This window comes from Pteronotus mesoamericanus, unplaced genomic scaffold, assembly GCF_021234165.1.
Source record: "Pteronotus mesoamericanus isolate MK-2021 breed Mesoamerican mustached bat unplaced genomic scaffold, CSHL_Meso_final contig_20, whole genome shotgun sequence".
Classification (NCBI taxonomy): Eukaryota; Metazoa; Chordata; class Mammalia; order Chiroptera; family Mormoopidae; genus Pteronotus; species Pteronotus mesoamericanus.
Genome location: NW_026555085.1, coordinates 23509057 through 23524259, shown reverse-complemented (window position 1 = coordinate 23524259; position 15203 = coordinate 23509057). Strand labels below are relative to the sequence as shown.

General features: G+C 35.8%; 1 protein-coding gene across 1 annotated transcript in view; it reads left to right on the top strand.

Annotated features, from left to right (window-relative positions):
- Positions 1-15203, top strand: part of BMP5 (bone morphogenetic protein 5) — a 109505-nt gene that overhangs the window by 83370 nt on the left and 10932 nt on the right. Inside the window, exon 4 of the mRNA XM_054569503.1 lies at positions 9780-9974. Within this exon, the coding sequence (XP_054425478.1) occupies positions 9780-9974 (195 nt within the window). The remainder of the gene's footprint in view (positions 1-9779; positions 9975-15203) is intronic.

Here is a 15203-nt window from a genome sequence, read left to right as displayed (position 1 = left end):
AAAACTAGGTTTTAAAGGCCATTTCCTTTGTTTTAATTTATATTCTGTTTATATTTGAGTGAGAGCTACCTGCTAAACATAATTTGCTTATCCAAATTTTAGAATCACAACCCAAAAACATGCATAAAAAAAGAGTTTTGAAATCAATGATTTAAAAGTGAGCAGAGACAAAGAGGAGTTAGTCTTGCTTCATTATTGGGTGCAAGATGTATTTTACCATCTTTTAGATTTCCCTTAATAAAAATGGATATGGAAGTGTTTGGCTACATCTGTATTTCTGTTTGTGATTTTCTCTAATTCAGAACAGCACCAATCTTGCCCAACAAATGCCAATGTCAGGAACATATTCCAGTTTTTGTTGTTTGTTATATTCTTCATTCTAGAGTCGCATCACCCTGGTTTAACTAATAATCTGAGGGGTAAATAATTTCATGCTTATATCGACTTAGGACCATGAAGACTATGAAATCCTCCTTATTTTCGCCGTACACTAGCAAAAACTCTGTTTTCCCCATCATGCTTTCCACTGTAAGCTTAACTTATTGTTGGTACGTATTTCTTAAAGACATACTGTGAAAATAACAGTGGTGCTGGTTTTGCATCATGAGCAGGGAGCACAATGGGAAGAAAAGAGAACCTTTAGTCAGTGTAAGGTATTAGGGGTCGCAGTGGTTCTGTGTTGTGAAGAGTGAAACTGGCATACCCGGTGTGAGCTCACAGGGGAGGAAAAAAGGAAAACAGAAACAAAAACATCTAACAAGCAAGCTCAATAGTATATATCGTAAGTGGTGATCAAAATTGAAAATTAGAGGGGAATTATTTTGATAGGGGAATTTGCATGCCCGAGCTTCTTAAAGGTAAATGCACACTAATTTCTTTGTAGTGTGACAAGTTTCAATTTGAGTGGAATAGAAACCAGGGAAACCACCTGCCCTTTCATGGCTAGCAAAGAGTGTCTGATTTTGAACTTAAAACAAACAGCTATAACGCTGTTCTTGACAGACACAGTTTGGGGGTCACTGACAGACCTATGAGATGGATGGTTTTCCTCTAGTCTTAAGGTGAAAAGCAGAGGCCTGAGATGAAAGCATCAGCCCTGAACAATCCCTAACAAAGGGAAACACTGTATATTTAAAGGACTAACATAGTACTATAGGGTTGACAGGGTTGAGTTAAACATATGACCCTACATGAGCTTTTATTCATTTGAAATGTAGCCATTGTTTTGTTATGAGTAAGTATGATAATGTATGTAAATCAACATACCTAACTTCAATAGATGACAGCTGCTGCTTCTCTCTTAACTGCAGAAGTATTAATTTAGCTAACCTTCTCAATTCCCAGTTTCTCTGATCCTTTTGAAAGACATGCTTGTTATCACTTATGGGTACCAGCTATAATCAAATGATTTCTCTGTGAAGTAATACAACGGATAGATATATGAAAGTTCTAGTTATACCATGAGGTCAATGATGCTGATGACCCAAGCTGACCAAAAGGTGAACACTCTAGAAATCCAACTGTCATTCTGCATGTGGACAGCTCAGAAGGATGCTTTTGTTCTGGGGGCCACCATGGAATCAAGGTGGTGTGAGATCTCATCTTGGGACTGGTCCTTACGTGGGACAGGCCAGTTTACATTCTTGCCATGGCCAAAGATAGGAGAAGTTGAAGAAAAGTTCTGTTTTCTTGTCACTTGGAAGAATTTTTTGTGTCCAGTTTTCATATGCGTAAGAAATAATTAAGTCCCAAATGCCTTAACTCAATTTTTTCTTGGTAAAAGTAGACACTTATCATGGCATATGCATTAGACATCTCAGTATCTGTTCTTTACTGAAAATTTGGGAAAATACCTTTTTTCTTTTCACTCTTTCTCTTCATTAGGTGTCAAAATAATATATTTCTCTTCCATTGTGGTAGTGCTAGTCTGTTGTAAAGATTCTACAAGTATAATAGCTTGAGGTCATTTCACAAGTTCATGTGTCAAATTGAAAGGGAAAGTCAAATATTTAATGAAACATGCTTTTCTGTATGATAAAAAGTGTTTTGCATAATATATCACATAAACTGCTAAAAAATAATGTTTTCTTTAGACATGCATAAATTTCCCAAGCAACTGCATTAAGTTCATTTTGAAGACCACTTTCTTCCACTATAGATAAAATGCAGAGAATGAAATTAATTTCACTGCTATGAAACAAACAAATATGAGTTTGAAGTCTAAAAGCTTTTCTTTACTGATATATATATTAACGCATAAAATAGTTGGTAAAGGTCCTGTTTGATTTCTGCTGAAAATATGCATCTTTATATTCATTTAAATCTTGTATGATTTTAAAGGAAAGAAGTGCATGCATTTTTAATTTTAAAAAGTCACATAGTAATGGGAAGGAAAACTAAAAATAATTCACTTTTTCCCATGGTTTTTTGAAAAGAATGTTTCTGCTTTCTTAAGATAAATGAGGGCTGTAAGCCTAACTGCTAACCAGCCTTCTGGGGCATATGACAAATGCCATCTGTAAAGCTTGTAGGGCCTCTGGGGAAAGGCACTATATATGGAGAGGCAAAAGCAGGTTTACAGTTGTTCATATGGAAAATAATACAATAATCAATAATACAAAAATAAACTCTGTGTCTTGCATACTCACAGCTGTAAACCTACTTTTGTCCCATCCTGCATAAAGAGAAGAACTATTAAAAAATTAGTGCTTCCCTGGCTGATGTGGCTCTGTTGGTCGGAGCCTTACATCATAATCTAGAAGGTCACAGGTTTGATTCCTGGTCAGGGAACATACCTCAGTTGCAGGTTTGACCCCTGGTTGGGGCACCTATGAGGGGCAACTGGTTGATGTTTCTCTCTCACATCAACGTTTTCCTCCTCCTGTCTCTCTCTCCCCTCCTCCCTCTAAAATTAGTAAGCATCTCCTTGGGTGAAGATAAAAAAAAAAAAAGTAAGGTAGTAAGCAGTCCTTATGTGTTATGTGAACGTAAACTGAAATTCTTAGTTTGAGATTTATATTCAACTATCTGAAAATAGAGCCCAAGTAAAAAGGTACTTGTTGGGGTTGTCATGCCTGAGATAGTCTGCTTCCTCCTCTCAGACTGATGTTCCATGAAAAGAGACTAATGGTTTTCCCTCACCTCAGCCTCTCCCTGAGTGCATAAAACATTTGAGCGTTCTGGACAGCTTCCACAGCTAGGCACGCACCTCTGGCCTTGCCCCTTTATGGTCCTCAGCCTTTTTTTCCCCAGCCATTCCTCCTGGAGTTCCATGAGCTTTGGTTCTCAACGGTCTGTATTTTTTTTCCCCATCAATCCTGCCGTTAGTCAGCATGCTGAGATGTTTCTGACCAAATAATCCACTTTTCTAATCTCCACCATGTTTTCAAACTGTATGGCTTTATAGTCCCATTTGCAAAATTCTTAAAAGGAATTTCAACTTTTAAAAAAAGTATCTTCCTCCTTTGAACTTGCCTATCTCTCACATACCCCAATCATACAGGAAAATGGATTCCTTCTCCTGTCATTTTACCAGGAATTACAGCCACATTTCTTATCTGCAGGTGACTCTCAACTCACATTTCATGTCAGTGCATCAGGATACAGTTCCCAGTTGCCCTCAGTGAATTGCATGCCTCCAATGTGTCTTTTCTTCTTTAATATCAGCCACAGACTCTTACCCTTACTCACACATATTGTTACATTTGTTCCTTCCTTCCTTTGTTTTTGATCTTTTTTATACTAACTATAGAATTGTACATATATAGTATTTAATATAAAATAAAGTTTCAATTTACTCTTTTAAATATCACTATAAAGAAGAGAATGGGAAGCTCTCGCACGGGCATTGCATGAAGAGCTTGGTTTGTTAGAACTCCAGAATTACTATAAAGAATCACTCAAAAATCTTACTACCTTACACTCTGTTACCACAATACATTTAAATTAAAAAAATATTTCTAAATACCACTTAAGTGTGAGTTTCCAGCACCACTAAAATAATTTAATATCTGAGCCTTTGTTTTTGAATTTACAAGGCAATGTAAACCAGTGTTGGGGGTGGGGGTGGGCTTGCCAGGGGAGAGTAATGGGGGGGAAATGGAGACAACTGTAACTGAACAGCAATAAAAAAAAATAAGCAAGTTCTGAGCACAAATGTAGAATTCTGTTTGTGATATTTCAAATCCATATGCTTATATCTGGCAATAAGCCTGTGCTTTTGCTATAAAGTAGAAACTATGCAAATTCTTTATCAAATTATAACAGTTGCAATTCAGAGCTAGATTGTAATGTGTTTAATTTAAGGCTACCTTGAGTTAAAGTGTATATGGAATTTAAATAGACAAAATGTATCTTCCCCACATTCCTTAATATCTGATATAAAATGATTTAGTCTATATACTGGCTAGAGAATTATGCACATTTTAAATCATCTGTTTCTAAAAGGGTTAAAATTCCAGTAAAATTTAGAATTACAGAAACTATAATTTAAGAGCACCAGAATCAAATTTAATCACAGATTGAAAATAAGCAAAAATCAGGAGGCTATGTGAGTGAGAAACAATGCATTGATTTGTTTTCTATGAGATCGTTTATAAAGGATGCTGCAAGAATCTCTTTTGAAATGAAGGAAATATAATTTGTGCACAAGTTTCATCACAGGTGTTTTGGGTTAAGCAGTCAATTACTGTGGGTTTATGGGAGAAAAAAAAACAAACTGGAATTTATGCTTAACATTGTAGAGCGATATGAACGTTTAGACTCTGATAAAGCCTCAAATGAATGTTTTCCAAACTGTATATTCTGGAGGGAAACTAAATGCTCCTATTTGGAACCACTTATCCTTGTAACATCAACATGTCTCTAAAGAGCTGTTTTATGTCAGAGTCTCCTTTAATAACCCTGTTTTTAAAGAAATAAACATTTTGAAAGTCACATTTTCCAAAAAGAATGGTCTGAAATACAAAACCAGTGAGTTTGGGATGGATCTTTGGTTGGCCAGCTTACTTTCTCTATGACTCTAAAATGTGAAAGAGTGTGTCCTTAGGCAGATGCAAATACAATTCTCTGACCCCAGTGCTTAAACAAAATTGTAAGGGTCAGAGTAGTAGATCTGAAGTCTTGAGTCTCCAGCTTCAGTTATGACATTTGGTAGGTATGAACCCCAGCATTACATGCTTCCGTCTTCTTTGCTGTGTGAAGAGAATCATTCTTTCTTTTTAGAAGATATCATCCTAGCTCTGTCTTCATTCACTCTGTAGCTAATACAACTGAGAAATTATAAGACCAAATATTTGCTGTTCAAATTGTTTTTCTTCCTTTGGTTCTTGCATGATCATTTTGAGAGAAAATAAGATGGCCAAGATATGAAGTAGTCCTAAAAGTTTTTTACATGCAAATATTTAAGAAGTGTTCTTTGTAATAAATACAAAGACAAATACCTCTGCCAATACCAAAATCTGGACTTCCATTTTTGTTACTATTACCCCTTTCAGCTTATAATCCAAGAATTCTGTGATACACAAACCTGGGATAATTGGGCACAAACAATGTTTCTTTGGGTCTAGCTGCCATCAGTGAAATCACTGGATTTCTGGTATATTCTTCAAAGAAACTTTCCTTTCTCCTCCCTCCTCCCATTTGTGTGGAAGACCCCAATTGTACTTAAGCTGGAACAACTTCCAGCAGCCAAATTCTTCCCCTGCTCTTGTTATCATCCTACCCATTGAACAAATCACCTCCCTGTCATCTGCCTACTGTACGACATTAAGGCATGGATACTATGCAGCAGAAGTGTCCTCTTGATCTAACATCCACTTCATGCCGTCACTGGCACTGTCTCTCACTGTGGTACCGTCGTTGGTGCACCTTAAAAGCCCCAATGTTCTTCTCACCTTTGAACTGCTGCCCCTCTCCGAAGCTCGTGCAAATGCTGGCTATGGTGCAGGAGATAATCTTGGACCCGCATTCTCTCATCCTGTACCAACGTGGAGAAGCTGGCAGGCCTCTCTTCTGACATGGGGAGAACCTTTGTTTCACCATTTGTGTCACATTATTATCCAAGCTCCAAGTAGTGATGCCTTGTTTTCCCAGTATTTTACAGGGACTTCTGGTAAAAGCAGTTCTATTAGGTTTTCTTGAATTCTCTATGTTCTTTAGGAGTTAGTCATGCAAACTTATTGGAGCTGCACAGGAAGGAACTCTGAGCTACAGACGTAAAACCACGGATTCCTTATACCCACTGGGGCACTGTTCTGAATCTATGAATTAAGGATTCACCTTTTCCTTGGGATGACTTTCCCATGAGGTTGCTCTGTCCTCATTCAAATATTTGCCTAGTGAATTAAGCCTACCAGTGTTTTGGCTATGCCTACGTATGTCTGTATCCTAAGGTGACTAAGCTTGGGATCAAACTGGTGTTTTCCCCAACCTTTTAATGTAATACTCTTTTTATTATCTCTTCCCATTTTTATTTTCATTGTATAGTCAATGTTTAATCTTTACATATTATCTACCTATCTATCATCTATCTATCATCTATCATCTATCTATTATTATGTGCATTTTAAACTAGAAACCAAAAATAAGGATCAGCTCTTAAAAGTAAATCCATGGTGATATACAACTCCATATAGTTTTCCTAGATCAAAATGTTTAAGGTAGGCTTCTTCATTTATATATTTGCAATATCTAAAACATACTGTACATTTAATAATAAAATTCAACATGTTCAACTACATTTGATAAAAGATTCTCTGTTTTCAATACATGTAATGCAGTCTGGGTTTCCATTAGCGCTTCTAACAAAAGCAAGTGTTCAGCCATTTAAAAGGTTTAGTCTACATAATCAATGTAGGTATATTGTGTCTGAAGGGCTAGGTCAAATAGTTAAGCCACGGTGTAGCTCAAGACCAAGAGTAACTGAGCAAGTATTAACTTATGGAATCTTAATAGTCACCTCATTGCTGAAGTAAAAAGGAAACCAAGAGGAAACTTAATAATATCAAAAGTTATTTTAAAGGGAGTTCACATTGGTGTGAAGGGTACTTTGCTTCACACACAATATCCACCTTTGTAAAGCCCACGAAACCCCTATTTGTAACATACACACATCCCTACAGTTTTCAGAACATAAATCTTTAGAGCGGTATTATTTCTCTACAGATAAAAATTAAAATATTGAAAGTCTTTAGAATAATAATAAAAGAAACCCTCTAGAAAACCAAAGGAAACTTGGAACTTTGTGTTAAGTGCTTATTTAACTATAAAAGAGTCTGTGTGTGTTGTAATGAATGGAAAACCAATTTTACTGCATTCCATTTGTGAACATCTTGCAGCAACCTACTTCAGTATTAGAAAGATCATATATTAAAAATGATTTCTGCAGTCATCAGTGTATACAAGTAAAAATTTAGTTTCTGTTAAATTAACACTTCATTAAAAAATCAAAATAAAATCTCAACAAATACTTTTTATGTTGTACTCCAAGACAGGGAAAGAAATCAGAAATTTGAAGAACAGATTGCCAGTTATTCTATTCCATAACAGTTAAGTTTCTCAGTTCTTTTTTTTTTTCTTTTGCCGCGCTCTCTGTCACTGGAAACATCTTAAACCAATTTCAAGTGCTACACCTGAATAAACATGTTGTAAAAGTGTTTATGTATTGAAGTGGGTCAGTTCAAGGTATGGTATTTGGCTGGAACTTCTAATTTCTCTTTTTACAGCAAAAGGGCTGCCAGAAGGAGGAAGTCTGAGCTGAATTAATACATTTGTTACAGTGGAAGTAGAATGGAAACTGCTCTGACCACAAATCAAACTGCCTCTTTCATTTATGCCAGTGATAGAGTTTTTCTAAGAAATATAGACTCTGGCATAAAGCCACTGTAAGTTTGCATTTAAAAGAGAAAACTATATGCTTATTTGTTTAAGGTTTACTGCTTTGATTATTTGTAGGTTCATTCTTCAGTAGGATTGCGTGTAGTGGCATTTGTGAGGTGGGATGCCATTTTAATACTTGTAGGAACTGAACGGTTTTTGCCAACATGTTGTAGAGTAATTGTTGAGGACCCTGATGCTGCCCGGATTGGTGAATGCTTTTATTTTTAAATCAATACCTCCAGATTTAAAGGACCTCTGTGTCTGTCTCGACAGCTGCACAGCCTCATATGACACGGTCTCATTTTCCGACGGTAGAAGGTCTCTGCACAATACAAGTATACACAAAAGTGTTTATGCTGCCAAAATAAATTTTGTTAAGAGCAAGAGTTTACTTGCTAAAATGCCATTGATGCCTTTTCAGGGACTTGTTTTCCTTTTCTTTTTTCTAAGGTGGGTCAGACCTTATAATGGACTGAGGTTGCTCCACACTCTTTACTGAATAAATATTTTAAGAAAACATGCACATCCCCCATGGGGCAAAGCAGAGTCAATCATGCACATATTCCAAACCACATTATATATTACTCTTCAAAGATTGCTAATTTCTGCATGTCGAGTAGAAAATTTGCATGAGTTTTGAATAGTTCTCAACTAAATTTACAACGTAAGATTACAGAGTTCATTCTCCTTGGGTGATTTTTATGGACTAGATATCAGCCAATGGTTTTCTTCATATGTATTATAGTATTGATATATTATATGTTTATATTACATATATTTTTAGTGATTACTTTAAACTAGAGCAGATAACAAGAGTGGATTTTAAAAAAGGGAAATAATAATATGCAACCCCTCTTTGTAGAATCAAATAATGCATGCAAAGCAGTAAAATGCCTAGCACACGCATAGCAAGTGCTCCAAAACACTTGGCATTATTATAATTACAAATATCATTACCAGCCCAATGGGAAAGGTACTTCATTAAGATCTACTTCTGGTCTCTAGGACACCTTGACTTCTAACTTACTCCTGTATAGGCCCTCCTTCTCCCATATGCGACCACACCGTTTGGTTCAGAAAGGTCTGGGATGCAGGCGGGTTGAGGCACAAAGGTCAGTCTTCAAGCCCACCTGGCATTTTTCTCCTTTCTGAAAGTCTCCAGGCTTGGTTTGCTTCTTCTGAGATCCTTTCAGTAAACATTCAGTTATGTCAAAACTCTGAAGGGGAAATTCTGAAATTTTCATGTTTATTTCAAACTATTTCACATTGAGAAAATACTGGCATTTAAAACAAGGCTCTGTCCCCAGCAGGCGCTTCGGGAATGACCTTTGAAGAGCTTGAAGGAGAGCACAGCTTTGTAAAGTCTGCTGGCCACAGGCCAGAGGTGATGGGGGAGGCCATCAGCACTAATTAATGCTTAAAAGGCTTGAAAGAAGCTGGAGAAAGTAGAAACATCCAGCCAGCCATTCAGCTTTTATCGCTTAAAGGAAAATTATAGGGAATTTAATGCAAAAGAGCCCATAGCTAATATTTTGAAATTGTTACTTAATGTGGACGTTTCCAGGCTGATGGTAGTGAAGCCTTCCCACGGATAGCATTGCCGACTTCCAGGTCTGAGAATATGTGTTAGCGGAGGCAGCCCGAGGGTGTTCTGTGGTGGAAGAATGATGCAAAATGAAAATCCAAGCGTGGATAATTGTCTGTAATAGTAAACTCTCAATGTTTATAAGACTATTTGGCCTTATAACAGAATGTTATAACTTTTTAAATAACATTTCTTTATAACAAAGAAAACATGCAGATAACGTTCTAAAACTTTTTTCTCAAGGTACCCTCAGAATTCATTCATATCAGGTAAACATCTTTTTTCATAAACCAAGTGCCTGTTCATTTTCTCCTAGGACGCAGCATCAATGTAAAATCTGCTGGTCTTGTGGGGAGACATGGGCCGCAGTCAAAGCAACCATTCATGGTGGCTTTCTTCAAGGCAAGTGAGGTACTTCTTCGATCTGTGAGAGCAGCCAACAAACGAAAAAACCAAAACCGCAGTAAATCCAGCTCTCATCAGGACTCCTCCAGAATGTCCAGTGTTGGAGGTAAGTTAAAACCAGAGCAGAATTTGCGCACAGAGAGTTATGGGGTCACATGTTGCAAATCAAGTAGCCACAATAAATTTATCCTCTGGATATACCTTTATTTGGTTTATTAAATCATGCAGCAATGCTTCTAGCATCCCCAGAATGTTTCATCAGTGAATCACTCAGTAATTCATTTTAAAATAAGTATGGCTTGCCTTCATATGTTGAAAGATTCAGTTCAAATTAAAATCAAGCTGGCAGTAATAAAATTATGAAATGGCTACATCAACAAAGTCTAGCCAAAAACGAATTGCGCAACTTGCTGAGCTGACTTCCCCAGAGCCCCTCAAATATGGAGAGGTAACCAGGTAAATTCAACGTGAAAATATTTCTTTAGTACTTAAAACAATACATGTGAATAGGCAGCTTAAATTTTTTCTGACATTAGAAGCAGAAATTAACATATTTCCATTAATTATTTGGAGGGCTATTATCTAGATAATCTGCTTTAAGTGTGTGTATGTACACACACATATATGTAAACTCTAACAATGAAATATTAGAAATGCACAATTGACCCCAATGAGCTTGCAATTTAATCCATTGTTTGGTAGAAGGGAGATAAAGGTACAGTTGATCTAACTGTGTCTAACTGCCAAAATCTGAAGTGATTTCATCATATTATTTAGGCCAATAAGTGCCTCATTTGGTCCAGGCTACAGAGAGATTTTCATAAGCTGTTTTTAGATAAAAATGATGGCTATTTTATTCCAAGAACTTATCTTGATATATAAAAAGTAAGTCTATTTGAAGGCGAAGACTTACCCTGGAACATCTCAACTTAGTTTTTAACATGTGGGTTCATTTGTAAAATGTATATCCTTCTATGTTAATGGCCACCGCATGTGAAGCACAAAAGATGAGCTGGCGAATAAAACAGACATAATCCCTGCACACGTTTTTTCAGCAAATTAGAATGCCTCATTCTCTCAAAAAGACACATTCAGACAGTGTTTGCCATGACTCCTGAAATCTTCACTTTTTCCCTAAGTCATTTGAAACTGATAACTCATAAGAACACATAAATTATTTGTTTGTTTGTTTGTTTTAAGTCTGGGGCTCTCAGCAAAAAATACTAAGTGAAATTCATTGGAAACTTCATGGAGAATCATGTTGGAAAAAAATCTATTGGGTGTATTTAGCAACAGAAGCACAGGGGATGTTTCTATACAGAAATACATTATACTGAATTATAAAGTGATGTTGTAAAATAATTTTCCAACAAAGAAGTTTAAACATCTTTTTCACTTGAAAATAAAGCATGATAGTAGTGTCTTATTACCAAACTATTTTATGAAGATCTTCACAAGATCTTTATATTTAGTTTGGCAAAAATTGTAATTGGCTAATATGAAAGATGGAGAAAAATAACTTTCTAAGACCTTTCCTTCCTTATAAATACTAGCCTGTCAAAGTTGTATATTTTTCTTTTCATGTAGAATGGTCTGAAATTGGCTGAAATGTTTTTAATTTAATGTAGCAGACTGCATTAAGAAAAAGGTTTGTTAAGCCTTGAATAGGATAGTAAATATTTTTTTGAGAAAATTACAAAGGGAAAAGCACAAGTCGCATACTTATTATTGGAACTCATAACGACTCTGACAGGGGCGTTCTAGAGACTGAAATCATCAAAGTCCTTTTCCCTATTGGTGAACTCTATTTATCTTCTCTTCCTGACCACAAGTAACAAATGTACTTCTATAACTAGAGATGAATAAAACATATGGAGCAGAAATCACGTAACTTTTCACCAGTTTCCTAACACCATTTAGAGTACAAAATTATTCTAATATAGACCAATATTTTCTTTTTAAAAAGTTTGTCATTGGCAACCATTTCTGTGAAATATGTGGTAGATGGTTTTGGAGCGAGTTCATATTTTGATAATAAAAAGGAAGAAAGTAGCTGGTTTGTGTCTATGAGACTTAACCTTTCAATAGGTAGTAATCAAGCAGACGGGGAAAAAGTCTCATAGAATTTGGCCTAAAAGACAGGGCTTTAAGGAAAGGGAATGCTAGTATAAACACAAAATTTGATACTTCAGAGACTTGAAATGCCAGCGAAATTTTAAAATTATCCAAATATAAATAATAAATGCTGTAACAGTACTGGGCTTTTACAATAAAATACTGTGCAAAGACTCTAAGACTAAGAAAAAAGGGAGGACTGAGTTTTAGTAGATGTTTGCCTGATTGCATTTCTTTTTTCTGCAAGTCAAATAATCAAATGTTGAAAGTCTGAATTAGTGCAGGGGAATTAAAATCCAGGTTATTCTGTCTTTACCCCATTTTTTTCTTACTTCAACGTTTCTTGCCTCCCAACATCTCAATACATCTTTTTTCTTTTATATTCCTATGGGAGAGCCTAGAACCATGTCTAGCATAAAACAGAAAGCCCCAAAATACTTGTTATTCAAGTTAATGTGTTGACCGTATGGGAAAAACTAACGTCCTCCTTTAGGTGAATATATACTGAACGACAGCTCCCAGGTTTTCTGCAAAAACTGTCCTTTGTTGCTCTCAGTTTTCTGGCAAGAAGATGAAGCAGACATGTTATGGGAGAAATAGCTGCTTCATGATGGGGCAGCAATGGATATTTATTTGAATTTGGGTGTGGGGGAAAATGGAAACTATAGATAAATCTTAGGTTGGCCACTCTTTAAGATACAAAGGCACTGGGATGGTAAAACTTTAAAGAACCTACTGAGAGAGAGATTCTGTCCTATATCACTGCTGACAAGAGAGCATTAAGAATTTTGAAAAACTAAGAGGGCAAATGGTAAGTCCAGGTTCCCTGCAGAACTGCTTGGAAAGATTACTTATTGTGTGTTCCATACTAGAGACCTTTGAAGGCAAATCCAGTCATTGATGGCCCTGACTGAAACTAACATGATTTCTTAGCACAAGTCTTTCAAAGAAGTCATTAAAATGAAAATATTGTGTACTTATTGTCAACTTCAGTAGGCACTATCTCTTGCCTAATAGATGAAATGTAAAATAAGGCCTCTTGGAAAAACTTATTATTCAAAACCAAAAGAAAAATTAATTGGAATTAATTGTTTAGAATGTTTTATATTATGTAATTAATATATATTTATTATTTAAAATAATCAAGTCACAAATAAGGCTCAAATTTTCCTTTCATCACTTAATCCTTTTGAGATAGCTTACCCTGACATAGATATCAACAAGGTACATGTGCTTCCAACCTTGTCTTCCATATATAGTCCCATTTGGAGAATATATTTTTGTTATGGGTTTTTAACTATACAGTTGATGAGATTGATGTATTTTTAAAGACTTTTTAAGAGTAGTTTTAGGTTCATAAAAAAATTGAGAGGACGTTACAGATTTCCTATGTACTCCTCTCCACTCATGCATAACCTTCCCCATTAATAAAATCACTTACCAGAATGGTACATTTGTTACCAAAGATGAACCCACATTGACACATTATAATCACCCAAAGTCCATAAGTTACCTTAGGGTTCTTTCCTGGTGTCGTACATTCTGTAGGTTTGGACAATGTGTAATGGACATATATCCATTGTTATAATATGATATGGAGTATTTTCACTGCCCAAAGAATCCTCTGTCCTGCCTATTCATCCCTCCCTCTAGCAACCATCAATCTTTTTATTGTCCCTATAGTTTTGCCTTGTTCAGAATGCCATATATACTTGGCTTTATCTATTGTTTTTTAACAGAAAATCTCCACTATCTTTCAAACTGGTGACCTCATTCTTGGTAACCTCTGATGCAATATATTCAATAGTGCTTGTATCAGAGTTTATTTAATCATGTCACTCTTAAAAGATTTTTGATTGTTTCTAAATCAGGGCTCTCAAAATCAATGTTGCAATGAAAATCCTGCAAGCTATACAACCTAAGAATGTTTCTAATCCACATGATTCTTACAGAAATTAACACTCAATGCTTATATCTGTGCCTGAGTCATGCAAAATTTTGGAAATCCCTCCCAAAACAACAATTATTTTGGTGAACATAATATCTCACTCACTCTGTCTACGCACCAATCTATCTATACAGTTATCTATCACATAATTATCGTTGCATCATTTAATCTTGGGTCCACTACTTACTAGTTGTATGATCTTGGACTAGTTGTATAATCTATGTCACTTCTCTGCTTCTGATTCTTCATAGGTACAATGAGAATGTTAACAGAACTTGCCCCACAGGGTAAGACTACATGGGTTGTTATAATTAAATGACTTATGATGTACAAAGAACTGAGAACCATGGTATGATACATTCTTATTATAGTGTTAGCCATTATCATTGTTACATATGGTTTCATGTTTCAGAACTGGTGCATAAAGAACTCCCATTCTTTTTTTTTAATTTTTTAAATTTCTTTATATTTTACATTAAAAAAAAGTTGGTTATTCTATTACAGTTGTCCCAATGTCTTTTTCTTTCCCTTTTGCCATCTTCCACCCACCCAACTTCTCTTGCCCACAGTCAATTCCCTCCCTGTTGCCCATGTCCATGAGTCATTCATACATGATCTTTGACTAGTCCCTTCCCCCTTCTTCCACCATTCGCCCTCTCCCTCCTACAGCTATCAGTCTTTTCCATGTCTCAGGTTCTATTTTTTTCATTAGTTATTTTATTAATTAAATTCAGGTTATAAGTGAGGTTATATGGTATTTTTGTCTTTCACTGACTGGCTTATGTCACTTAGCATAATAGTCTCCAGTTCCATCCATGCTTTTGCAAAAGGTAGGATGACTTCACAAGTGAATTTTACCAAACATTCAAAGAAGAACTTATACCTATCTTTCTCAAACTATCCCAAAGAATTCAAGAAAAGGGGAGACTCCCAAGCTCTTTTTACAAGGCCAGTATTATCCAAATTCCACAACCAGGTAAAGGCACAACAAAGAAAGAAAATTATAGGCCAATATCTCTGATAAATATAGATGATGAAGTCCTCAAGTCCTCAAGATCTCTGATTCTTGATCAGAGAAAACTAGACATTCCTTCTCTCTCTCTCTCTCTCTTTTTCTCTTTAATAAGTAGCCACCCCTTGTCACTTATTAGGATTTCTTGAGAGTTCAGGAGCAAGAGAGATTTTAGAATCTTTAACCTAATTTGGCCAATCTATCTGAGCAATTAATTACATAATATAAAAAAAAACTTGTCACTAGATATTAGCACATTG